The sequence below is a fragment of the Mchenga conophoros genome, linkage group LG4, assembly GCF_057382185.1.
Source record: "Mchenga conophoros isolate Kocher_MC1m ecotype Shallow Benthic linkage group LG4, M_conophoros_male_GT1.1, whole genome shotgun sequence".
Lineage (NCBI taxonomy): Eukaryota > Metazoa > Chordata > Actinopteri > Cichliformes > Cichlidae > Mchenga > Mchenga conophoros.
In genome coordinates, this window is record NC_140529.1 from 29,199,480 (window position 1) to 29,227,298 (window position 27,819).

The window sequence follows — 27,819 nt, forward strand, 5'->3', positions numbered from 1 at the left end:
ATAGTACTTGCTTTCAGCTGAATATGCACTTTAACTCAGGGTCATATCATAGTGTTAGATCTGCAGGAACTGGTCAACTTGTGGTTTACAGAGTTCAGACTAAACATGGTGAAATGTCTTTTAGCCTTTATGCTTCTCACTGCTAAAATTCTGCAAGTTTCACTCTGAGCTTTGCTCCAACTGAGGCCACAGCTTTAAAGTAATGATGACACTTTTACTCATGCTATAAGTTCTGATTTACACTCGCTTTTATTGAACTGGTGTGGAGTTATTTTATTTCACTTTCTTGTGCTTTGCATTTAAATAGGGTTATATTCTTTTAATTTGCATTTTATTATTATTATGCTGTTTTTATATGGTCTGTTGTTTCATTGCATTGTGCAAATCACTTTTAACTGCCTTTATGTACGACATATACAATACAAATAAAAATTTGCCTCGCATTGCCTAAAGCGTAGAACTGAAAAAGAACAATCTGCCAAATTCAGCATTTATTTATATTCAGCAGGTGTTCGTGTTTCTGTTCTGCATACGCTTTGAGTAAGACGCATACAGCAAGTGGAAGCTGAAGCACGAGCTCCAAGACATCTGTCCTGCCACAGTTATGTGTATTACAAACTGTCAGCATCAGACGTGTCTGCTTAAATGGGAGCTTTCCCTGCTGAGAGCTCTCAACATGTATTTGAAGGAAAGTACTGCAAGGACTGCAGGCTAATGGAGAATGAGGAATCTACCATGAGGCATGTCTAGTACTAAGCATTAGTCCAGAGTGATACCACCACCAGCTGAGTCACCAAATGCTTAACCCTTGTGTGGTGTTCGTATTTTTGTTACTCAGCCAGTGTTCATGGGTCTGGTGGACCCGCTAGAGTTTTGGCTTTCCAAATTAACACTATCAAACAATTTTATGTTAAATTACTCAACAGATGTTTACTTCATCCCAATTACAAGACATATGAACAGCAAACATGGTTAATTTTTTCCCTTTACCTTTGTTAGATCACATTTATGAATTAATGTGCTTCTCATTTTTCTTTTATATAAAATGTTATAAATAAATCAGTTATAATCAAGTGGAGTGAGTGGAAAGACACAACACATTTACACGTGAAAAAATAATTAATTGTTTAATTTTTCTTTTGAAAAAAACTGAACACGGGTCTCACAGACCCGAACACCATACAAGGGTTAAATACTACTGCTGTTCCCCTTGGGAACATAGAAAAATGCTGAATAGTGAAGCATATTGTTCTGACTCATAATCTTGGAGAGAAACTCCACTGCTGACTTCTGGACATGACATGATTGGTCCTTCTGGTGCTTGTCTGGACTGTGAAGCCCCCTGGAGGCACAGGCATTTTTCGTAGCCAAATGAAACTGATTCCCTTTATCCATCATTACAGTGTTGGATATATTCTCAGCTGACGCAGCCTATACTAGAGACCAAATTCAAATTACCAAAACAAAACCTGTATCTTCTTCTCTATATCTACTGTGAAAAAATGCTGTTTTCCTATACACTCTCTGCATAGCTAAAAAGGGCTTTATGAATGCTTTGTTTGTGGTAGAAAAGTCTGAATAAATTACCATGTGTCAAAAATTAACTGCTGAGTTTTTAAAGAGTGGTATTCATAAAATAATACTTAATCAATCAACATGCTAACAATAGCCTATTACGAAGATAATGGAATTTAAGTAAGCAAACCAACCACAATGATTTCCAAGAATAAAACGTTACGGATTTTTATGTTTTGTTTGAATTTTTAATGCTTTTGTTTTCAGTTTTGTTATATTTCAGTTTCCAGTGTGGATTTGTTTGTCTCAGTTCAGCTTTTGTTGTTTCAAGTGTCAAGTTTGACTTTTTATTTATTTCAGTATTAGTTTTTGTTTCCCTTTTTTTATTTGTTATTTGAGACACTTTGTAAAGCCAAGTAGCTCACAATCATGTGGACATATTCTCAAGCCTCCTTGCTTTATGAACTGGTAGTTCTAACAAAAATGAGCATATTTAAATTATAAACCATATTTCACTAGTTTATCTTTCAGACATATTTTGTTGGGATATTTTTGAGAAAATGTACATGCATAAATTAGACTCTTAAATTGTCTGTTGTCTTTTAAAAATCTAGATATTTAATACTACATTTTAATTAGATTAATTACCAAAAAACATCCATTATGCACCTCATGCTGAGGAGCAGGGACACTCGTTGCTCCGCCCCCACCCTTCCGATTTACGTTGTAGTCATGGAGAATGCGTTCCCTTGTCGTCCAATCAGAAGCAGCGCTGGGGCCATGTGTGTATTGTTTAAACTGCTCAAATCAGCCAGAGTTTTCAGACCGAAAAAACTTCCAGCACCGAGTCATGGCGGCCACAGTGTCAGTTAATACAGCTGCCAAAGATGAAAACACAGACTCGGGAAACAGTTTGGCTTCTCGTCCGCTTAATGAAAAATACGACCCCGCCGTGGACCAAGAAAACTGGATTCCCGGGGATCGCCGGTACCCCGAACTCGTGCAGAACGAAGAGGACGCGACGCCCGGACGCGAGTGTCAGCGAAAGGTCGACGAGGACTTGACATCACTGAACCCCGAAGAGATAGAGAGCCGCTTGGAGAGAACTCGACGGGAGTTTTACAACAGGAGGAAAATTATTATAAAAAACTTGCCCTCTGACGTTAGCAATCAGGTATGAGTAGAAAGTTTTAGGGGGTGAGGGTTTAATTGTTGGTTGGTTGATTGATTGATGCTACCCTGTGGCTAACGCTAGCCTAGCTCCGTTATACCTGCCATGCTATCAATGTTAGCTTCACAGGCATTTAACTTATTAGCTTCACCTTTTATTTAGTTTTCTGTGTACTACATCTGCTAGTGGTTTAAAAGTCAAAACGCACAGATTATTGGTAATTAAAAACGATGCAAACAGTTCTATAACTGGTTTGAGTTTGTTTGTTAACTAACATGGCTCGCGTTTACTGACAAGTGGTCAAATAATCAATCATGGTCATTTGTGGCCTGTGTGACCCACCAGGCCGCTTTGCATTCGTGGTTGAATTTTACCATTTGGCCCGCCGAGCCAAACTGTGGTTCATAACCGGTTTATGCGGGTTACATATGCAGTGAAGGTGGGTCATAAGTCCATTTGTTATTAACTCTGTCTGTAATTAACTCTTGATGCTACTTTTTTTTTTCTTTTTTGGAACGTGCCTGACTCATGGGGAGCGGTGGGCCTGCGGGCGGTACCATTGTTCACAGAGGGGGGGCTGGGGCAGTAGTGGGAGTTCGAGATGTGAGTTTCTCTATAACAAAAGGTGGAAGGCGTGGGGACAAAACGTTTCAGAAAATGCTAGGCAGCATCGCCATTTGTGTGAATAGGCAAAAGCTGGGCAGAACAATTTTTCCTACAACAATGAGGGAGTCATTCACCTCTCATCCCCCCCACCCCCAGCAGGTGCACTGATCCCCCACCCCCCAGTGTATATCAACGAGCTAATTGGCTGAGAGGGGGTTGATTGAAATCTTCAATTAACCAACGACCTCCTAAAGTCAAATGTTATTTACACATTTAAACATCTGCAGTTAATCATTGTCTCTTTCTTTTTACAGGAGGTCCATGAGCTCTTGGGCAGCTATGATCTGAAGTACTGCTTTGTTGACAAGTACAAAGGCACAGGTAGGTCTAACTGCTCAACCATGTTGGACTGAGCAAGGCAATTTGGCAAGTTTGGCGTCTGCAAGTTGGAGGAGGTGGGGATCAGGATGGATCTGCTCTATTACGCCCCTTTAAAATTTAATCTGACAGTGAACTCTGTAGCAAACAAAAGTAAATCGGGCTCTCCAGATTTGGAGCATGCTTAGTTAATGACTTTCAATGGACATACTGAACATGAAAAGGGGTTCTGGAGAAAGCAGCCAGACCTCAATTAAAGACTTTGTTTTCACGGTGTGCCTTCTCTTGCACTTATCATTATCACACAGTTGCAGATCTCTCTTTTTGGCGACTGTTGATGCTCGCTTGTCGTGGTGTCACGTTACATTGTCAGTTCAAGTGCGATAAGATCGATGGGCTCTCTGTGTATCTGTGTATGCGTTACCTCACATGCCCCTCGGTGTGATCTGCCATCTTGTCCAGCTAGAGTTGCTTGTTTTTAAATGTATAAAATGTAAAATATCAGATTAGAATATAAATAATTAAATATCTATGCATTCTTGCAGTAATATTTCACTAGAAAATGGGTGATGATCATGATAATAGGCCAGAAAATTGTGTGAGGCAGATGGTATTTTCAGGGTATGCCTGGTATCCAGCAAGCTGATATGGAAGAAAACCAGTGACATTTAGATGGCGCTTTTTTTTTTTTTAACAATATAGAATTGGCTGCCAAACTAACTTCTTACTTTTATTTTTTATTTTCCTCCCCTTCTCATGGCTTTCAGACAAAACTGGAAAACTTTTTCACGCCTTCTTTCTTTTTCATAACATGGGTAACAAGATGTTGATTTTATTCTTGCTGGACTGACAGGCATTGTAGTTTAAACAAGGGGTAAAGTTACACCAACACAAAGGATTCTGTGTGCTGATATTGTGCCACCAGAACTGTTTTAACAGCCTTGCTAGAGGCAAAAACGTCACAGGCAGGGTTTGCTCCCTGACACCTGCTGAGTACAAATAAATCTGACTTTATGCCACCTGAACAATGTCATTCCCTTGCCTTACACCAATTTGTTTCTCTCTTCTGTTTCCTTTCCCGTGTTACTCAAAGCATTTGTGACCCTACTTAATGGTGAACAAGCACAAAGTGCCATCAAAGAGTTCCACCAGCATGTGTTGCGGGACCGGGAGATCTCTGTGCAGCTGCAGCCGACAGATGCTCTGCTGTGCATCGCCAACCTGCCCCGCGCATTCACGCAGCAGCAGTTTGAGGAACTGGTGCGCCCCTTCGGCAACCTGGAGCGTTGCTTCCTGGTGTACAGTGCCACCTCGGGGCATTCCAAGGGCTACGGTTTTGTGGAGTACATGAAGAAGGACTCTGCGGCCAGGGCCAAATCGGAGCTCCTGGGGAAGCAGCTGGGCTCCCGTATGCTTTACGTCCACTGGACTGAGGTGGGCTCCCTCACATATCCACTGCTGCACTCCAAATGCCTGTGCGTGGACCGCCTGCCTCAGAGCCTGCTGACAGCCCAAGACCTCCGCAGTGCCCTGGCTGACACCCACACGCCAGTTTTCTGCCAGGTCAGATTTTTACTGCACACAAGCCCAATACTTCAAGTGAATGATTTCAGAAGTCTACAGCATACTGATTGCACACAGCAGCGATCATTAACTTTTTTGTCATTTCTTTGTGTGGCTATTGTTTTATACAGCAAATGCCCACATTAATAAAAGTTGAGTGCTTTAAAAGCTGCTAAAATCCATCACAAAGTTGTAAAATTGTCCCTGAAGGTGTGCAAAATGACTGCACTACTGAGTCACTGTGAAACTGCAATCCATATTTGATCTTTCACCTTTACCCCAGTTTTCCTGTGGCCACTCAAAGTTACTATAGCAATAGCAACTGTTGGTTTCTATGGTGATGACCACCTGACACCCCCAGGTGGTGTCATTCAGCAGGTTTTTTTCTGGAATGGGAGAGAGCTGTGTCCTTTTGAGCAGGACACAGTCGTAGTTTTCTGTTGTTTCCAGACTGAACAGTCATAATAATTAGGAGCCATATGATGGTTTTAATAGGAAACTGTGATATCACTGCAGCTTTATCAAATTCATAAAACCAGACGGTTGCATCATGGTAAGAGCAGAATACCACTAAAAACAACACAAAGCCATATATAGTGGTTGATGTGGTGATTAAAGGGCCTTAAAAGGTAAAACAGATTTTGATCTGGGACTTTAGAGATGCAAATTTCAGTGGGTTATTTGAAATTTGCCAAACCATAAATGAAAGCAAAGGGTGCTGACAAATAGTAGCATTCCTAATCAAAATTCACTGAGTGAAGTGACCCATAAGTATCCAGGTGGCAGCCATAGTAAGTGCTTTTTGAAGAGTCTTAGTACTCCAAAAATTTCCAGAGTGCTTCCTTCTTATGTCTTTTCTTGCCACCTTTTAGAATAGGGTACACTGAAACTTCCTTTATGAAAAGAAAGGAGGCAACACCATCCCCCAATGAGAACTTTGATGAAAACAATCAACAGGAGTGTCACCTGGTGCAGATACTATAAAATGTTAATTAGAAAAGGGTTTTCCATTTCGTGTCATATCGTGCTAATTTGTTCCTAACTAAGAGACTCTTAAACCAGCAGGTGAACTACAAACATCACACTGCTATGATAAAACTCGCATATATAGATTTTAAAAAGGCTATATAAATCAGGATTGAGGGTCATGTTAAAATAATAATCGTGAGCTGTGTAGAAGCTTCACCCCAATTCAGTTTGTGTTGCTTCTATTTTTCTTTATCAATTCACCTTGATCTTTCCTTGACCTAATGATATTTTCCATCCAGGCCTGGGGAAATTATGTAGATTGTTTCAGCTCAGCAGCAGCCTGAGACACAATTTTGGTGCTGTAGCCATCTTGACAGTTATTTGAAGCTCCTATCTTAATGAATGGGGAAAGATCCATAACTTTTGGTTGAGTGCTCACCAGGTATATATAAAATTGCTGCTTTTTTTTTTTTTTTTTCATTATTATTTATATGAACATGTTCAAGATTTGCCATTCTAATTCACTGCATGGAAACAGTTGGACACGCAATCTTGACGTTTTTGCTACAATAACAAACAAAACAGAGTAGCGATATCTGCCACTACATGGTTGCATGTTTAGCATGTAGCACTTCTCATGTAAATCTGAGCTCAGAATTCACCAAATGCTGCGATGGGTGTTTTGTGAAGCAAGTCTTGCCCCTCGGTAGCGGCCTCCAACACCACCAGGCAGTTATTTATTTATTTATTTTTAAACAAGTGAGTTTCAGCGGTCACCAGGATGTAAAAGTTGCATATGTAGAGTCACCACTGCAACCTCGAACATTTAAATTCTGTCAACTTTTCCTGATAATTAGGTTTTAAAGAGCTTATACTACTGTTGCAGAATTCTGAGTGAGTGCTGTTTCTCTCTGTGGTAATCCTGAGTTTTTATTAACTAAAAATTCCATGAGATTTTTTTTTTTCTCCATCTTTCTCCAAATTTGTGCTAAAATATGTGAACACTGAGGGTGTAAGTGAAAACCACTTGGCTTCCACTCTCTGTGTGTGTGTGCATCTTATTCATTGGCTGCAGGGTTTTTTGTTTTTCTCTATATGCTTGAAAAATTGCTGCCTCAATTTTTCTCTCCACAGTTGGCTCAGGGACAAGATGGAAGTTTCCGGCGTTTTGCAGTGCTGGAGTTTGCCACTGCAGAGATGGCCGAGGAAGCACAGCGACTCACAGATGGCAGACTGCTGGGTGGGACACATATCAGGGTGTCCTTCTGTGCCCCGGGTCCTCCTGGAAGAAGCATGTTGGCTGCTCTGATTGCTGCACAAACCATGGTACTGTATTCCAATCTACAGTCTTTGCTTGAGCCCTTAAGGCATAACATTGCTGCCTTTGAGTTCGTGCTGTAGTTAAAATTACGTTACTGGACACGACTTGGAAGCATTGCCGTTATATAACTCTCACAGAGGAGCTGGCTCATCACGTGATTTCAGATTAATGGAAAAAATTTTGGTTATTTGTTGGTCTTGTTCTGAGTCTTTGCTTTGTTTCCTTCCTCTCAAGGCTGTAAACAGGGGTAAAGGACTCCTCCCTGATCCGACAGCCATGCAGATACTCACAGGCCTCAGCAACCCCGCCGCCCTCAAGATGCTGCTCAACCCACTGACACAGGGACATAAACAAGGTGAGGAGCCGTGAGCTGCTTTTAATCTGTTTTATTGCTATTATTCGTTCTCCTGCGGTGGATCTTAATCTTTGTCTATGCGCAGGCCTCCTCGGTGCGGCCCCCGCCATACCGCCACTGCTTGCCAACCCCGCTCTCACGGCCGCCCTGCTCCAACTGCTCCTTCAGAACCAGGCCAAGGCTCAGCAGGTACCGCTGCCTTTTCCATCTTTGCTCCGTCATGTTCTTCCCTGCTTTTGCTTCCTGCCCGTTTTTGATTCATCCTCTCCTACTCACAGACTTTGTTCCCCACTCTGTTCTGTCCCTCTTTACCATTAGCAAGCCCTTCTGGGAAATCCTCTTCTGTGGGCTCAGGTGCTACACAATAAAGAAAACCCTCTAGTGCCTTGTGTGAGTGATAACGGTTTTTATGGTTGGCCATCAGTGTGTGTGTGAGTTGGAGCTGAAGTTAGATGGATTCTGGCCCTTTCTTCTTTTTATGTGAATGCTGATAGAAAACCTATTGCCTGGGTGGGTAAGCTCTTGCTAGGAAAGTGAGGGGTTTTTTTTGTGCGTGTATGTGTGGAGTGTTCCTTCGAGTGGTGCTGAGTAATGCGGTAGATGTACTATTATGCTGTATGCCAGAATTGTAAAGGTACATCCTGTAAGGACATAATTGCATATACAGTAAGTAAACTTGCTGAATGCATGTGTTAAGTTTAGTTACCTTGATGTTGCAGTGTGGCTGAGTGACCCTGTTGTGACTGAACTTTTTTTCCTTTTTTTTTTCCCTCTTGGTCAGCAGCCGGGACTTATTGGGGAGAATCCTCTGGCCTCTCTGCCTGTCCAGCAGGGAGTCCATCTGCTCGGAGACCTGCCCCAAGGTTTGGCATCAGTCCACTCCAGCCGTGGCTCCTTCAGCCACAGACTGCATGTCTGCTTTTGATGATAAACATCTGCATTGCCATTAGCCTGTCCATCAGGCGTCTTACTCCTTACATTACTTATGTTACCCAAATTAAAACAGAATGCATATCTAATTTCCTCTGAAAAGCTTGAAGGAGAAGATTAAAAATGAAATGTGTGATTGTCATTTACGCTGAAGTCTCTAATCACCATAGGTGGTATTGTCCCTGGACTGGCTCTTCAGACAGATCCTCTACCCCCCTTGAAGCCAATGCCACGTGGCAGAACTCTTTCAAGGGATCAGGAGTCCCCCACGTCGGCTTGTCCCTTCCCCCAGACCTCCTCTCCGACCCTGCCGGGGATCTCTATACCCCTGCTGGGTGGCATGATCGGGGCAGATGGCCTCACAGCACAAGGGGTGAGTTCCCAAGTAATTGCCTTTTTAAAATGCCTTCAGTCCTTCAACTGCCTTTTTTTCCCTCTTCATTCTCATTCCTCATTCTGTGCAGGAAATGTAAAAATAAGCCATCTTTTTTTTTCTTTTTAAACTTCATGTCAGGTTTCCATACTAGGAGATCCTGCAAAAGATGCAAACCTTCCCCAGAGTCCCTTCCTCAATGTCAGCAACGCGTTTTCCTCAGGTGAGGTGCTGCTTTTTTGCTGTGCTCGCATGAGCGGTAAAGATTTTATCTACTTTTACAGTCTGTTCTTGTTTGCCGCTTCAACTGAGAGATGATGTTGGATGCATCAAGGATATATTTGGGGTGGCTGTAGCTCAGGTGGCAGAGCAGGTCAGCCACTAATCAGAAGGTCGGTGGTTCGATCCCAGGCTGCCTCCTGGCTGCATGCCAAATATCCTTGGGCAAGATACTAACCCCATGTTTGCCTACTGGTGGTGGTCAGAGGGCCCGGTGGCGCCAGTGTCCGGCAGCCTCGCCTCTGTCAGTGCGCCCCAGGGCAGCTGTGGCTACAATGTAGCTTGCCATTGCCAGTGTGTGAATGTGTGTGTGACTGAATGACTGAATGTAGTGTAAAGCGCTTTGGGGTCCTTAGGGACTAGTAAAGCGCTATACAAATGCAGGCCATTTACCATATATTTGTATACCGTGCATCTCCTCCAGGAGGAAGCTGCAGACCTCACCCTTACAGAAGGCGGCCTACACTGAGTAACGTGTCCAACCAGAGCATGCAACCGAATTACAACCTGCGTTACCAGGATTCCTACAGCCCTGAGTACCCCCCACTCCATCGGGTAACTATGAATCATTGCTGCTCAGACTCCTGATTATTTTTTTTAAATGTGTATTTCTGCATCGATGGGTTGTGTGTTTTTTGTTTTTCCTTGTCTTCCTTACTGCTCTAGTCATTGTGACCTGTTGAATTTACTGTATAGCGCTTGGCTGCTCATTTAGTGGTTTTATGACACAATCTGGTCCGATGCCATCTGGTGTCTTTCCTCAGGATCCCCTTGCCCACTTGTATGAACAGCAGGAGAATCTTGATGCCGGGGCCTTGGCAGGATTCGGTCAGCAGGTAGTGCTTTGTCAACTGTTTCAAAGCTGACTTGAGGACATTTGTAGTGTCAGTAAATTAAATGCACGCCTCCCTGTAGTAACATAGCTGTGAACTTGTCTGTCTCTGCAGGCCTCTCATTGCGCTGAATACAGTGAGCGGTTCCCCCCCTACAGTTACCCTCCAAGCCCACCTCTGTCCTCATATTTCAGCTCAGGGTCTGAGAGCTCCTGTAATGGGAGCCTTCCCACCCCCAAGCTCAACAGGGTAAGCAAAAGCTTTGCATTGATTTTTTTTTTTTTTTTTGATATATATGAAGGATTGATTATTTGTCAGTGCAAGAATACTGAGGATAGCACTAGAAGGATTAAAATAAATAAATAAAATAAAAATAAAATAGTGGAGGGTTAGGTGCCAAGAATAAGTCTGTTCAATAATTAATGTTGCACTGTGAGCGCTTGAGTTGAAGTCAAATGATGAGTGGTTGTTTGTCTTTAGGCTGTGGGAATGCCTCCTGTGAGCCACACCAACTACCCTGCAGGTGTGGAGAATGTTATGAAGGTAATTTATAGGCTTCAATGTTATTGTTTCATATTTTTCTTTTTGAAGTTTCTGTTTTGATTTTAACCCCACCCCCTCCTTTCTTGTAATTATAGACTCCCATCGGTAGCCAAAAGCGCACGTTCTCCCGGCTGATCCCGTCTCCCGAGCCGAGCCCTGAAGGCGGTTATGTGGGCCAGCACTCCCAAGGCCTCGGCGGTCACTACGCAGACTCCTATCTTAAGCGTAAGCGTATATTCTGAGTACAGCTGTAACGAGTAGCCATTCAGCAGCCAGGATGGAGTAGCATCTCCTCTCCCATATTCTCCAATGGACTCAGTAATTTGGTGGTCCTCGGATTTATTGTCCCATATGCATGTGTGAGTGACCTCTGGAGGCTGCAGAGTAGTGCAGCCTGTTTGTCACTCTGTGGAAAAACCTTCAAATTTTTTTTTTTTTTTTTTTTTTTTTTTTTTTTTTTTTTTTGTATATATGATTTTACTGTGTTTTGTACATTTCAGTTTTAAATTTTTATTTGCCTGAACTTCCTGTTGAAAACCTTGTAAATTAAGGAGAAAAAGTGGTTCATTAGTAAATGCAATCTTTTTTTTTTTTTTTTTTTTTTTTTTTTTTTTTTTTTGGAATTCCTGTGAGTGAGGTATATCAGCAGATCTGCAGTTTGGCCAGTTTCAATGGTAACTAGCGGCTGCTTTTAAAAAAAAAAATAAAAGTGATTTAACATCTCACCAAAGTGACGCTGTCCACAGTTTCAGGCAAAGGGACTTGCATAGTGTAAGAACAAGCTTTGAAGGCTCTTACTTTGTGGGAGAAAAGAAAAAAAAAAAGCCTACCGTATTCCATGTAAAAAGTTCATGAGTTTGTATAATGAGATGGTGTTATGGTGTCTTGTTTTCCCCCTTCCTACCACACGGTTGTAAATTTTGCTTTATAACATTTCTGGTTTCAAACATTTCCTAATTGTTAACCTGCAGCTTTCCATCCACCAGTGATGGTTGTGTGGTGTTATGAGGCGAAGCTTTTTACAAACCTGGGATGTTTCCTGAGCCTGAACTTTTCCACGTTGTTTTGTCTTTCTAACCACACCCTCCAGCCTGTTCATGGAGTCTGTTCTCTACACTGGTTGTTGAGTGATGCACTTGGAGGGCACCGGTCATGTGTTCTCACCTGTATAAAAATGCCATCTCAAGTCCCCCTCTCACTCATGTATGTCCAGGAGTCGACGTATTTTCTGTGTTTATGTGAGTTCTGTGTTGCCATGTTTACATTTTTGAATGTTTTATAAAACCGTGAACGCTGCCCCACCCCTTGAAGGGTGCGGGCAGGTGCAGATAGCGCTGCATGCCATCTCTCCAGCTGCCAGCAGATCGTGCATGAATACAGGAGCGGTTCGGTGTTCTCAGTGAGGGGCTCAACTGTGAGTTGAACCGGCTTCTCCCGACGAGCACACGGCAGCTGGAACGATGGACAGCCTCTGTTTAGTTTTCAGATGATATTGGGGGTTCAGTATGTCTTTGGAGATACTGCTGGAAGCTTGTGGCAGGTGATTGGTCAGTGACATGATTGTCCTTGTATTATTTTTATTTAATTTTTTTTTTTAAAAAAGAATAATTATCTGGTTGACGGTTTGATTGTGAAAACCCATTACCTCTGACTTCTGCTAGGAAATGCAGCTACACTTGAGTCTTAACTGTGTTTTCTGTGATCTCATCCTGCCCTGTGTTGGCTTCCATCTACATTTACAATTTGTGTTTATTTGCTGTGTAAATAGTTAAAGATTCCCCTCCTCCCTTTTCTTGAGTCTAAAAACATTTGTTTTCCTTAATGACACCTGCCTCTGGTTCTGGTGTTTTTTGAATATTTGCTGCTCGTTTTTTTTTTTTTTTTTTTTTTCTTTTTTTTGGAAGTGAAGAGTGGCAACACAGCAGACTGCTCATGTTGTGTATGGACCAAGAGATGCAGCTGTACTGTATGATCATCACTTATTTTGATTGGATTTTTTTTTTTTTTTTTTTTTTAACTGCTGTCCTCTCATCTGTACCACCATGATTGTCTCTGTATGCGTGTGTGTGTGTGTGATGTGCGCAAGTAAATGTTATTTAAACTCACCACTTTCTCTGAACTCTTTTTGAATTGTGTCTAAATGTGAAGCCTTACTTGGATCGAATGGCTGTCTGTTTTGCTCTTACATTTAACCTCATAGGCTAGACCTCAATTAGTTCAACTTCAGCGTCTTAATGTGGCTGTCATTCACAGCTTACTTTTAGAGTTTGTGTGTTTTTTTTTTTTTTTTTTTTTTTTTTTTTTTTTTAAATGAAACTTCTACCCTATAATCCAGAAATCTTCATTATAGAATGCACCTGATAATTGTTGTGTAGAGGCTGTTAATATAAATTGACTATTAGAATACGATTTTTATTTAGGCTTTCATAAACAGACGTGTCACCTAAGAAATCTTGGGGCTTTTGCTGAATATTGAAAATTTTGAAAAGAGGTACAGCATTTGGTGACAAGAGGGACAGCAAAGATGGGTTTTTAAAATGAGTTCTTCCCCCATGAGGTATTTGGGCTTTCTTACTGTTTGCGTTAGTTGTACTAAAAGGTCAAAGGTGCCCCACGGACATCTAATACATCTGTCACCCAAACGCATACGCTCAGCTCCCGTATGGTAAGAGACTCCTGACAGGACTATCTTCAAACACCTGTGGGCAGTTATTTTCTCATCTTAAAGCCATAAAAAGTGCATGTGTAGAAACGACCAGTCAAATTTCATAAAAATGATGACCTAAAAGGAGTCTCTAAGAAAAGCTTCTCTCCCTTGGAAGTTTTTCTTCTACCGTTGTTGGACTGTTCCTTAGATTTCAGTTCTGGAGCTGCGGTTGAATAGTCCAAAAATGACGACGTGCCTCTTTCGCCTCATGCTTTTTTTTTTTTTTTTTTTTTTTTTTTTTTTTTTTTTCCTTTCCTTCCTTCTTCCCTCTCTCTCCCCTCAAGCTCAGTGAAAAATATCACAAGGTCAAGGAAAGGTGTGAAGACAATTTAAGGACTCAAGAAAAGGGAAGCATTGTGTGCAGAGAGGTCATCTAAACCTCTGATTAAAAATGTTGTTATAAAGGTTGGAATTTAACAAAAAACAAAACTCTCATCAATCAAATCAACCTCTTCTTCTGATAAGTTTTTGTATTTCATTTTGAAATTTAAAAAAAAAAAAACTTTTGGAAAAAAGTTTTGAATTCAGTTTAGTTTCATTATTTCCAGACAAGATTTTATTTCAGTTTAGTTTTTGTTAGACTTTTTGAAAGCGGTTGACTGATCTTTGTAGATATCCAGAGTCTAAATAAACACGTCTATTAATGACTCATCAGGCAAGTTGTCACCAAACTAACAGATATTAAAACTAACAATCTTTCCTCTACATTTCTATTTTATTTTGGTTTTTTAAATACAAAAAATTGTTTCTTCAGAAGTCTACTTTAAAAAAGAAAAAATGCAACAACAAATATAAGTAATGCCAAGTGAATCATGGCAAACCTTAAACACATTGACGTGTTAAATAATCTGGATTCAGAGTTTCTATAAATCTACATTCTTCATCAAAACAAGGAGATTTTATTACAGCGGCGTGATGTTCAGAGTCATTGACACTTCAGAACACATCAGCAGGTCATTCACACGAAATGGAAAATAGAAATCCACATTTGCACCCTTGTGATGGCTGCACCTGCAGACACGCAGCTAACAAATCGGTAACCCCATGAGCCAACACTTACAATTACTCTAAAATTGCTGTGTAATTCCATAAATATCACACACAGACACATAAATCAACAAAATTCTCTAGTTTGCATGTCATGGCAAGATTTATTTGGCACTGTTGAAGTACATTGTGCGCAATACAAATACGTAGATTTAGTTCAGTTTCATATGTTCAGCTCTGTTAAATTCTCTTATTTTATTCATTATTAATTTCTTTCTCTGGTTTTGCCAGTGCTGGAGCGTCCGTTTGGCTGCTGAGGCCTGCTGGCATCACGGGGAGCAAAAGATGTGCTCTTGAAGGCAGCTTTACATACAGGAAGTGCCAACTGGGCCATGCCAAACACTGCTCATAGTCAGAGGCATGATTAAGTCATTCATCTTAAATATGTTGTCTGTTTTAACTCCCGAGTTAGTATTTGGTTATGTTTGGATTTGGTTATTATTCATTTAAAGTAATTATTAAACTGACTATTGGTTTTGTTTCTTCAATATTAAATCATTTGTTAGTATTTGCTCCCTCTTGTGTGTAAAACTGGTTTGATAAGCCAGTAGTTTAGTCCCTTTTGTCAGCTTAGTTTTTGGATCTGTTGAGTGGTTAGGTTTCTTTTCCTGTTGACTTTATTATTTTAGTTCTGTTCAAAAGGGCCCGGTAGTATTAGATGACTTTTGTATAACTTATTCTTTGCATTTTTGGATCATTAAAACCCGTTTTTTCTCAAAATTGTCCTCATGCGTAACTGTCTCAGGCCCTCACAGTCATGTTGCCAGGTTTGTTGATCATTTTCATGGATGGTGCATTGCTGTGAATTGGATGGTCTAGTTATTCTTTCATAAAGAACGGTCCACTATATCCTGTTAAGTGGAGTGAATAAGCTTTCTTTTGTATTTAGAGAATTCAACTAGCTCTTATTATGACTGTTATGCAGATACTTCCGTGTCACTTCACTCTGGAACGCTCCTAAGCTAAACTATTTGACTGCACTCCAGCATTGTTTGAGTGCCCTTTCTCTCTTGAGCTGCGGACACACTGAAAGTGATTCACGGCGACCATAGAAAGTCCATCATATTTGGCAACTTCAAGCAACTACGTGCAAAATAACTGCTGGTGACGTCAACTGAGCAGGACCTACTGTAAACTTTCAGGCAAGTGACTAAAGAGACGATGAGTGAAGAACACTACTAAGTTTATTTGTTAGAGGGTCACCTAGGCGACCGGAGTTTGGAATGTCCACAAGTTTACAGCTATCAGCTTAAAAGCGATGAGCGAATCGCTGCCAGTGTGCACGCAGCTTTATGGTTTATTCATGCCAAACACAGCATTAAGAGACACATGCCAAAGCAAAATTGTATTTCGCGCCACTTGATTGCATACGGTGTCTATGCAAAAAGTCATATTGACACTAGGAACTATATTTGCATGAGTAACCTGAGGTCATCACGAGTGAACATAATCATCCGGTAAAATTGCAGAACAAGACATAAGTAACCGAGTGGTGTCAGTTGCCAGTCTTATTGAAGTATTATTGAATTTAACATGATATTCATTTTGTAAATTTTGGTCACTGAGCATTCGAATGAAAAAGGAGGATATGTTTTTAAAAAGGGTTTAGTTTAGGGCAGGTCTACACAGTGATTATCCTCCTTTATAATAATGGATTGGATTTATATAGCACTTTTCAAGGCACCCAAAGCGCTTAACAATACCACTATTCATTCACTCTCACATTCATACACTGGTGGAGGCAGCTACAGTTGTAGCCACAGCTGCCCTGGGGCAGACTGACAGAAGCGAGGCTGCCATATCGCGCCATCAGCCCCTCTGGCCAACACCAGTAGGCAAGTAGGGTAAAGTGTCTTGCCCAAGGACACAACGACCAGGACAGAGAGCCCAGGGATCGAACCTGCGACCTTCCGGTTACAGATGCGATTCCCAACCCCCTGAGCCACGGTCGCCTCATACGGTCGCCTTTATATCCGTTTCTCAGTCAGATCCACCTCTCTATCGTCATATCCAATTCCAAAATGGCAAGATAGCGACAGCTTGAGCCTTCATAAACATACCTCACTAACCAATGGGTGACATCACATTGGCTATGTCCAACTTCTATTTACAGTCTGAGTTTGCCAGTGAATTAGATTAGTTCAGAGTTAGAAATTTAACATTTTGACTTTGACATATGAGCATTTACATTACTAAAAATCTCATAAGCCAACTTACATGCCCGAGATAAAAGGTTAAGAACTCCTTCACAGTTCTAAGCAGCATGAATTGACATACTGGTTATATTTCATCCCAGTTATATTTAAGTAATGAACCAGAACCTAGAAGTGCGTCGTTTCAATCAGCAGTGATTACACACACAGCCAGCTGATGTTTTGCTTCATTGGCTCAGTAATCAACCGTAAAGACTACGTGTCTGCACACAGATTTTGAGGAATGGGTGTGGTAGACAGAAAACCCGGAGCAAACAAAAGGAAACATGCTTCAAAGCATCTGGAAACCTTCAACAAAACCTCTCTTTCTTTGTTGTCTTCTCTCACATGGGAAAAAAACAAGGCTTTTAACCTTAACTCGTATCTTATGATGTATACAATCCTTAATAACTGATAACCAAACCCGCCTCAGCTGTTATCACTGAGGTGCCTTTGCCCTTTGCCGTGAATCTCATTTACATCTTGTTAACGGGGAGATACAGGGCCGCTTCTAATGTGCTCTATCAGTGCTGTATTGCTGTGAATGTGACCTGTATGAATGTTAAGCAGGTTGCTGCCAGGAGGATAATTTGTGCTCCCTGGATGGATAATTACTGAACAACAGACAGGTTGTCAAAAACTAAAAACAACTGAAGAAATGTGTTAAACTGAGATCTGATTAGACAGCTTCATACTAAAAGGGGACCTATTATGCTCATTTCCAACACCATAGTCTTATAGTTAAACTCTATTAGATTAGGCTGGCATGAATCACAGTCCAATATAATCCTTATTCATCTCATACTGGGCCTTGGTGCAGCTCCTCTAATTTCATCTGCTGTCTGAAACAAGCTGGTTTAGCACCCTTCAAGCTAAATTTTGTGTGATTGGTTGCTCCTCGCACAGGGGGTTTGAACAGCAGGAAGATGACACATAAAGAAACATCACAGAGAACCAAAAGTAGCAAACCAAAGACAGCCAAATTCAGTGCTTTTTAGCACTCAGGAGTTACCTGTACATACACTGACCTCATTATTTGAAACTCTGGCCATTTTCTAATATGAACATCCAATGCTGTGTAACAATATAGCTCATTGGACACCTTCCTAGTAGCAGTTTGCTTTCCACAGCTGCCTTAATTCCATGCTTTCATGTTTTTTATACCAAATTATGACACTACAGTCCGAGAGTCATCAGACCAGGCAATGCTGTTCCAATCTTCTGTTGTCCTATTATAATGAGTCTATTTAAACTGAAGCCTTGGCTGTAGTTTAACATGTCGTGCATTCAGAGATGCTCTTCTACCTTGGTTATAATGTGTGATTGTTTCAATAACTTTTGCCTTCTTATCAGCTCGAAGCTGCCAGTTATTCTCCCCTAACCTCTGATACCAAACAGGCATTTTCACCAAGCGAGCTGCTGCTGTATATTTTCTCTTTTTCAAACCATTCTCTGTAAACCCTGGAGATGGATGTGCAGGAAAATCCCAGGAGATCAGCAGTTTCTGAAACACTCAGACCTGCCTGTCTGGCTCCGAAAACCATGCTGCATTCAAGGTCACTGAAATCATAGGGCTTTTTTTGCACAATTTGAACTTCTGTAGGTTGTTTTGACCATGTCTATATGCCCGAATGCACTGAGTTGCTGTCATATGATTGGTTGATTAGATATTTTGCATTAACAAGGTGGACAGTGAGTGTGCATGTAACAGACGTCAGGAAAAGCAGGTGATGCATAAAGGAACAACTTGAAATGTCAGATGTGTTTTGTAGGCCCGGTTTCCTCAGAATACTCAGGAAGTGATGGCAGGTCAATATAAATCTTATCAGGCAGAAATGAAAAGCTCGAAGTCGTCCACCTAGTTGATTGGTTGTCTGGTGCTGCAAAAGCCCTTTGCATTGAAGTCCCTCACCCTTCAGACTGAGGTGCTAAGAGGCAAGAGGTAGTTCTTTTTCTCTCAGCAGCCATCAGCATGAAAGGTTTTGATTAGCTGTTTTTCTGGTGGTCCCACTGAGCCTGGAGGAGTGGAGCTGTTGATGGAGCGCTCCTCTGACGGGTAAAAACACAGTTAGCCATAAAACTCTTTTTTTCCCTTTTACCAATGATATTGTTCATGACACTTCCCAGAGAGAGGGGTTTTTTTTTGTAGACATGGGATCTGTCATGGCATGTCACTTAAATAAGACTGAGGAAGAAATACTGCTGTTTTTATCATCAATCTGTAAGGGACAATCGAAATGAGAATATTGTGAAAGAAAGATGGGTAGTTTTCCACCACTATTGTGCTCCCCTCCTCCAGCCTCTGGGTTTATTTCTGCGATATTTATCTGTAATGCTTCTGGCGCCGCTGAATTGCGTTTCTCATACCTGCAGCCAGTCTACCCGGAGTTCTCAGAGGGATCCGCTGAGGCTCAGTGGACGCTGTGTCAGACACATTTAGATTTCTGCCTTTCATATTTCCACCCACACAGCTACCCTGCACAGTTGCTGGTGAATGCTGGTGAATGCTGCTGAAACCTGCGATTTTCCCAAATACATACAAGAAGGAGAGAGAGCTCTGAAGACAGACCAAAAAGCAGCATCATTCCTAACAAAGATGCAAAGATGAAAATAATGAAAAAGTTATATACGACTGCTGTAGAACCAAAAATGTATCTGCTGTCTCATTATATTGCCAGTGTCCATTAAATAAGGGTTTTTCAGTGATTGCATTTAAATGTACATTGTAATCTACTTGTGCATTAAAAAAAATGCATTAAATTCATATTTACAGTGTCTTTTTTTTCCTGCTTTATTCAAGATACCAGCAGCAAAGTGTAATAAAATAGGGTCTGTCACAGGAGCTGTTTATAGCAGGATTAGTCATAGAAAGCAGCCCACTCCCCCCACCCCCCCACAACATTCAGTCTATAAAGCACAAGAACACATCAGTAGACCAGCAGAAAGCGACTAGAACAGGGGAAAACCCATTCAGTTTGAATGCTGCTCGTGCTTATACAGCCAAACAAGATTACCATATAGAAGATGTTTTAAAGTGCAAACACGCATCCTTATCCCCTCTGACATAAGCCCAGGTATTGTTATGCTCTTCATTTTCATCTTCCCCATTCTGTCCTCTATGTAACTCTATATTATCGCAGCACTACACAATTAGATAACCACTTCAGGTTATGGGAAATAAAAGCTGTGTTCCAGTGCTGTGTTATTGTCTAGAAACAACACACTTCATTAAAAAAAAGAAAAAGAACAGTTACTCCAAAACAGAAACGCTTCATTTCTATTTTTCTTGGACTTATAAGTAGTCAGGCTCATTTTTTGGTCCAGAGATACTTCAGATTGCTTTTATTAAACTTCTCCAGTGCATAAAAGTGATTCAGACATTGGTTAAAAACTCATTTATTCAAGAAGTATTGCCTGTCCTCTCTCCTCTCGTTGAATCATATACCATGTCCCGTAACGTGCTCCTCAACATTAATGGCTTACGCTTTTATCTCAAGCACAGCTTTCCTTTATCTTATTTTTTTCAAGCCGCCATTAGTCTCTTACATTTTCACACCTGAACTGTGAGATATTGTTAGAACACTGTATCTCTGACCGCTGCCGTCTCCATTTCTCTACAGCCGAAGTGTATTTTTCCATTCGACCCATTAACACCATTGAAATTATTCATCATTTCCTAATTCAAAAGCAGCATGTCTTTAAAGGCTTAATCTAAAATTTAAAACACAGGACTGTTTGACATTTTTTTAACATCTTATAATGACTGACACCAGATAATGACTAGACGCATGCTGCTAGTGTTTACTGGTGCTTTTAAATGCTTATTTTTGGCTACTTAAAAACCATTTTTCTTTCCTGCCCTTATCTTTGTGTGCATGAATAATTTATGTGCTTATAAAAACATAATTTGCACCTTTTCCTTGGTAACCATGAATAATATATTGGACAGCAGTGACCGGGAAAGTGCATTCAAGGAACATGTATGTGTGAAGAATTTTTTTTTCTATGGTAGCGCCACAAGGGGTCACTTTGAGAGAGGGGTCTCTCGGAGGTCACTGACTGGTGATGACTTACTGTCAGGGCATATGTGTAAGGACGTAATGATTCGGTGCCTGTCTGGAGACATCACAGGTAGACAGAGCTCCAGTTTATTTAATCACAGGAGAAAGACTTTGCATAGTTAGCGTGCCTTCTTTACCCGGTAAGCTCTCCTACCAACAGCTAGATCAGTAATTTGCTGGAAAATGACAGAATTTTCTTTTTAGTTTTACGTCTGCACATCACCACAGTGGATTTTAAATTACAGACTCCCCCATTTTAAGAGACTCCAAATTGAATGGGCAAACCAACATCATTTTAAATTTAAGGACTGTTTTTCAATATTTGGAAATCTTCTGCAAAGATTGCCTGATGTCTAGAACTCAGAAAAGTCACTAAACGCTGTGTTTTTTGCCTTCCTGCTTGTTTGTGGATCTTTCTGCATTCATTTTTGTATTCAATGACTGGAAAGCATATTCTGTTGAACTGAGATTGACTTGTAACAGACTTGTCCACTGAAGAACATCCCATTTCTTTCCTTGAGAAATTCTTGGGTTGCTTTTGCAATATGCTTTGGGGTCATTATCCATTTACACTGTGAAGCTCTATCCAATCAATTGTGCACCCTTTGTCTGCATCTGAGCAGAGTGTGTAACCAGTTAACAATATGAACCTGAAGCTACAGTTTAAATCAGCGGTCCCCAACCCCTGGGCCACGGACCGTTTCGTACTAGGTGTGAAATTTAAGGTTTTCAGGGGTTATATCGATTTTTATTGTTATTTTTTAATCGTTTTTATCGTTAACTCAGTTTCCCTGGATATTTTTCCATGTGTTATGATAGATCTTCTTTTTTTTGGTACCTGTCCTGGTTTTATTTTGTTGTATTTATCCGCGACACCTTAAAATCTCTACAGTGATTCTATTTTAGAAACATCAACAGGTAGAAACGAGGGCTACAAGCGTGATGGTGTTTGTTACCTGTTCAAATTGAGGGTCTAAGTGCTGGGCTGAGGTCATCATACACTCAGATTTACCATCACTCTGGGTCCTGGGTTAGATTTGTGCTAGTATGTTAGCATGCTGTCTGTCCGGATGCTTGCAAAGAGCTGAAGTTGTGTTAGCATAATGCAGTTGTTTCTGTCCTACATGCAGTTTTCACTTCATCATTGCACTCCTGTCCTTTTGAGCAATGCAAAATAACTCCTCAACAGCTCCAACCTTTTCCTTCTGCCACACATGAACTGAAATCAGCTCATTGTAGCGCAAGTGCAAACATGCTTGTGTGATTTGTAGATAACCGAAGAACCTTTTAAGCCCAATAAATGGTATAATTCTTACTGTAATGCAATTACTGAATTTATTACATTACTGGGTTACTGAAAAATGTAATGTCATTACAGTGCATTACAGCCAGCACTGCTGACAATGATGTCCCTGCCTCTTCGAGAGTGTTCTTGACTTTGTTAGATGTTGTTAAATTGTTTTTATTGACCATGGAAATATTTCTGTCATTATTAATTTTAGTTGTCTTCTGTTCTGTTTCAGGACTTTTAGCGTTGTTGTTCAGCTGGCCAGTGCCTTCCTGGGGTGGGGGTGGGTGGGGTTCAGTGTATGATGCACTGCCTCACTTACACTGCATCTCATTGGGCTTCATATTTAAAATCAAAATGAAAGCTATAAAATTTTAATTCAACACTTGAACATGGCTCCAGATCTTTTACCGTCTTCATTTACAAAGAAATAACAAGGGAACAAGCTTCACTCAGTCATGAAACTGCTTGCCAGTCAGCTGTCTAATTAATTTAAAGCCTCTAAAAATGGGGGACTGTGTATAAAAATGAAGCTAAACTATGGATGATTTGTAATCATTCATCTACCTGCTTCCTGGGCGTTTGTCTGCCAGTATAAAGCTTTAATTTTGTTTTCCCATGCTATCAAACTCAATTCTGACATCATTACTCTAGTCCAATCATTTTCTTGTTGGACTCACAGGAGCCAACCTGCCTCCAATCTGTGTATTTTAAATCTCAGTGCTCTTCTGGCACCACTAATGTCTAGACTCTGGGCGGATCTGCCCTAACACCGATCGCTGCAGAGATCACATAATGCTGTGATGGATCATCAAAGTCTAATCACCAAATAGCTTAATTGAAATCCGTTTTTCAATAAATCACTTTCATTTTTCCCCCCAATTGATCCTTTGCTGTAATTCCTGAACAATTAATTCAAAAGTTTAGTATAATAACTTAAATTAAAGCTGAAAGTCTGTAGATCAATAACATATTGATTTACAAAAGCCACCTAGAAATACCTCCCAAAATTCAACTTTTTACTCAGCCCCACAAATAAAATTATTCAATAAGACTTTACATTTCTTTTAAACCCAAAAAGAAATGATGCAACATGTAGAAGTGCAACCTTAATGTGACAATAAATACAACATAGCAGAAAAAACTCCCACAGTAATAGAACCAGCAGCTGTTAGATTTTAGTATGAAGTGACTTTGTGATAGTTTAGTGTAACTAGTGCAATGTAAATATGACAGAATTCAACATGGATCATTATGAGATGAAACTGTAAAGTAAATAGCACCGGTTTAAAGTCGTGGTGCATAAACACATCAGAATGTACACCTACTGAAATAAATTAGCAAGTAGATTTATGCTCCGTGACACTCAACACAAAAAGGTTCAGACATTATTCATAGTGCGTGTTAACACAGTCATTGGACTGCATACTAAACTTAAAAGACAGAAACAATGTATTGATCCAATACCAGTGCTGGCATCAATACTGTCGATGTTTGGATCAATTGGCCACCTCTAGCGTCCTCTTCTCTGTCCAAGGTCTTCACGTGGTGAGTTGTGCTACTTTACTTTAACTAGTTTGTTTAGATTATTATATATCAGGCACAAAACTTAACACAGTTTAAGAAGTTTTTTTTTAATGTTTTCTCTGTTGTACAGTAAACATTGTCATTATTTTTCTTTTGGTAAATCTTTGCTGAAATGAGGCCTACATGGTAAAAAAAAAAATGTCATTATACAGATGCTAATACAGAGAAGAGCTCAATGTCTTTCATTTATTGGGAAAGCAAACTACATATGATTCCAATTGCTACAAACAGAATATCGATTTAGTCAAAGCTGATAAAAACTTTGTTGATGTTGCCCCGAAAGTTAGTTTTCAGAAGGCCCCTCCCCTAGAAGTTACACTCCTACCATTATTTTTTGCTCCTGCAGAATTCCCCCACAGACTTTTGAGTGTATGAGTGCCATATCTCTATCCATCTGTATAATATCTCCGGCAGTTTTGCCAGAATATTAGCTTCACCATTCACACAAGCAGCGGGATAAAATCCAGACCAACTGTGTCAGACATTTAAGTTGACATGCACCTCGGTTGGGTAACTTGCAACTTGCATGTGTGGCAATGTTAAAGTAAACAGCAAATGCTACCCTTCACAGTCCAATTAAAATCTTTTAATCACCCCAAATTTAAAGATGCTGTAATTGCATCCCATCATCCCCTCCATTCACTTTAGAAAAAGAGGAACATTTTCATTGTTGTCCATCCTATTTTAATTATTTTTATTATATTATCCCTCTGTTCAGCACTTTGGCCGACACTTGATGTCTTTTAAATGTGCTATATAAATAAAGATGACTTGACTTGCCTATTAGTTCAAATACTCATACAAAAATGGCATCCTTGTAACATGTACGCAGACTAATGTGGGATACACATGAAGGACTTTCAGCATGGGATGTGGCTTTATTGCTGCAGGCTACTCTCCACAGGTTAGTTAGCTGCAATAGGCTTTTCTGTGTAGGACATCTGTTCATGAGTAAACCTGCTCTCACAAGATTTCCACACCAGTATGAAGCATGGTCTTTCTGACGCTCCAGTCACCACTAAAGAGCCTGAATGTCATTAGCAGGAGCTCTTAGTAGCTCTAAAATCTAGTTATCACGTCATTCGAGGTCTCAGTAGTCCCCAGCTTGTCCCTAAAGTGAGACACTGCCTCTCCTCCCTCACACAGCATTAAATCTTTCCCTCCTTTGCATTCAGCTGGATGGACATTTCAGTCAGATCTCATTGATTCGGAGTGAAAAAAAAACCCCACTTGCTAAGTGAAAATGAAGTGAGAAGTTTTGTCTTATGCTTCTGCTGCTGCTTTTGTGCACATCTCTCACTTATGAATGACTGTGCTTTTTTTTATGTTGTTTAAAGTGCGGAGGATTGTTGCAGCTCTACTCCAACGTTAGCTTTGAATCAGCATGAGCGTGCGAGCCTTTACACAAATGAATGCAGCATGGACAAGAGGACAATCTGCCTCCGCCGCTGCACCTCCACAGAAAAAGACAACCTCAAGTTATTTCAGGAATCATTTCAACACTTGGTGTAAATGGCCCGACAGTGTTCTGAAACACTGTTACATATCACTGCAGGTAGACCAGGTCTGAGCTACCTTTCATCCCATTCATGCTGATCTCTTTCTTACACACAACTGCATTCCAGCACGTTCCGCTTGCTTTCCATCAGCCTACATATGTGTAAACACAAACCCAGACACACACATGCAGGCACACGCATATTTGCAGTCAGAGTATTGCTCACTGTCAGAAAAGAGGTGTGAATTAATATTTCATGGCCCTCCGCTGGCAGAAAGTCAATCCATTTCCCAGCATTCCCATATGCTCGATGTGTAGACTCCATGCGGACCAGAGGTCAAACAGACCGAAGATGGTCTTTCTCCTGGACGCACAGGATTCATTGCTTCCTCTAATTGTCCCAAAACCGATAAATTGCCCTCAAGTTCATTTTAAGCACATGCCTACACTGTGCACATGCACCAACATTAAAATCAAAACAGAAGAAATGCATTACGCGCTCTACATTCCCACAGACTGCACAACCAGCCGACGCACTGACTAAATAAGAGTGCATGGCATTTCAATTATTCCTCACAATCTGAATATATATATAACATGGACAGCCATTTGGCGAGGCTGGTCATAATAAATCAGATGGGCGCTAAATGAAGTGTGCAGCTGACGCAAGCAAGAGGAGAATTCTTTTCTCCACGCCACAATGGAGAGCTCCAGGCTGCACTGTGGTCTGTGGTCATCGTGTGATCCAATTTATCCCCCTCTCATGACTTTTTTAAATTTTGAGAACTTAATGATCTGACACAGTAGTTCCATTTTTAGGCTCTTTAGTTTCTTTTTACTTTATTTTGTATTCAAATATTACTGGCGTCTGAAATGTCATTCTCAAGGGATGCAATGAAAATATGCCAGCAACCCAATGAAAAATATAAACTTGGCCATATTTCCATGGAGTGCCTGTCTTTTTCAAAATGTATGTATTTATTTTCTTCTCAGAGCGCTGGACAGATGAAGGTCATGCAGCTAAAGTCCTATGAATGTATTAAAAGTAAAAAGAACTGTGTTTTTCCTTCATATTTGGCCAAGGCCTTCAAGATTAAATTAAAGAGAGTTTCTTTTGTCAGCATGCAGGAATTTAAATCAGGACTCCTGGAGTCCTCTGCGTGCTCATTTGCATTCTGATGAAGCGACTGAATCACACGTTAAATTGTGCTGAAACTTGTTTTTCAGGGAGGAATTCCGAAATGGGTATTTCAACTCGACTGCAAAAATTCTAATTTTATTTTGAAAGGTGTTTCCCAGATAAACAATACTCTAATCTCTGATTCTGATAAACAGTCTGATGTTGATCTTTTCTGAACCCTTCCTGACAAACAACATTTTAATTACCATTTTCCGGCACATGTTTTTTCACATAATATTTCTGGATCCAGTTACAACCAGATCATCCTTCTTTTTTCTTCCTTTTCTACCCCCTATCTATTCATCTTTAAGGACATAGACTACAGCCGATTGTTTTCTTTCAAGGAAACAGCACCGAGTGTACTTTAGTGCAGCTGCCCTTAGAGAAAGCAATCAGTCTTTTATCAGTAATCAGTTTTGAAATACATATCTTGTAGTTTTAGCAGGGAAGACAGAAAGAATAAGATCAGACCTCTAATAAAGGGGTGTGTAAAATACAAAGATGCTATATTAGATATAAGGTCAAAGGATTTTCAATTTGAAGCTCTGCAGGTTGTGAATAATGTAGAAATGTGAGCGCTAGTTTGTGGACTCTGTAGCAAAACTGGCTGAATGATTCATTTTTACACTGCTGACATTTCTTTTGTCCATAAACCCACAATAAAGGCTTATTATCGTATTCAACAGGCGTGCTGCCGAATCTCACAGGTCGCATGTGTTTGACCTGCACATACAGACATACAGTACATATCAATATCAACATTTGCATAAGGCAGACCATCAACAACGTGACATTTTCAGATTTTGCCTGTTTTAAAAGTGCAGGCGGATTCAGTGTAATAGTACTCTTTCATTATTTTTTTCTTTTTACTCAACTGAGAAAACACTTCTAAATTTAGGCCTGCCCTGGCTTTTAAAGTCAGAGACAATGTGATTAATGCTTTTCCATTTTTTTCCCTTTCAGCCTGAACTACTGCCGTGCTTCTGAACGTTCCTTCACGAGGATCTGCAGCTCCAGATTTAACAACTACATTTTTTCCAAATTTGGAAAAATTACTTTGGAAAGGATTTTTATCATCATGCACCAGAGTCAGTGTGTGAAAGCTTTACACATTTGTTCTTCCCACGATCAAGCTAAAGCAAACGGCTTCAGTGGTACTTAATTTGTGATCCAGAGTCAGTCAGGAAATATCCAGGGATTATGATATTCGAGGATTAGTTCTTGAACAAAGGCTACATACTTACTATGGGTGTTAACTATTTAATGCACCATTACTGTATAAAGATAAATCTAATCATATTACTCTGTAGTAGGCTCTACATTTGACTTTTCCTACGTTTTTTTGTTTTATTTTACTCTTGGTGCTTATTTTGTTGTGTGTTGCCCAGTTTTGGAGATATCAGCAGTAGAGGTGTCACCCTCC

The 27,819-nt window shown here is 40.4% G+C and overlaps 1 protein-coding gene across 6 annotated transcripts; it reads left to right on the forward strand.

The window, feature by feature from the left end:
• Window positions 1–2,279: 2,279 nt before the first annotated feature.
• raver1 (ribonucleoprotein, PTB-binding 1) lies at window positions 2,280–27,379 on the forward strand. 6 transcript variants are annotated; one of them, XM_085271592.1, is made up of 16 exons: window positions 2,280–2,689; window positions 3,607–3,673; window positions 4,764–5,233; window positions 7,337–7,528; window positions 7,758–7,878; window positions 7,964–8,067; window positions 8,197–8,268; window positions 8,660–8,741; window positions 8,979–9,181; window positions 9,323–9,404; window positions 9,885–10,015; window positions 10,225–10,296; window positions 10,408–10,542; window positions 10,774–10,836; window positions 10,932–11,061; window positions 27,360–27,379. In XM_085271592.1, the coding sequence occupies exons 1-16, from the start codon at window positions 2,366–2,368 to the stop codon at window positions 27,362–27,364; spliced, it is 2,253 nt and encodes a 750-aa protein (XP_085127718.1). In that variant the 5' UTR covers window positions 2,280–2,365; the 3' UTR covers window positions 27,365–27,379. The 6 variants fall into 6 exon arrangements, with proteins under 6 accessions (XP_085127718.1, XP_085127717.1, XP_085127719.1 ...); XM_085271591.1 differs by lacking the exon at window positions 27,360–27,379 and adding an exon at window positions 14,822–15,310; XM_085271593.1 differs by lacking the exons at window positions 8,197–8,268; window positions 27,360–27,379 and adding an exon at window positions 14,822–15,310.
• The last annotated feature ends 440 nt before the right edge of the window (window positions 27,380–27,819 follow it).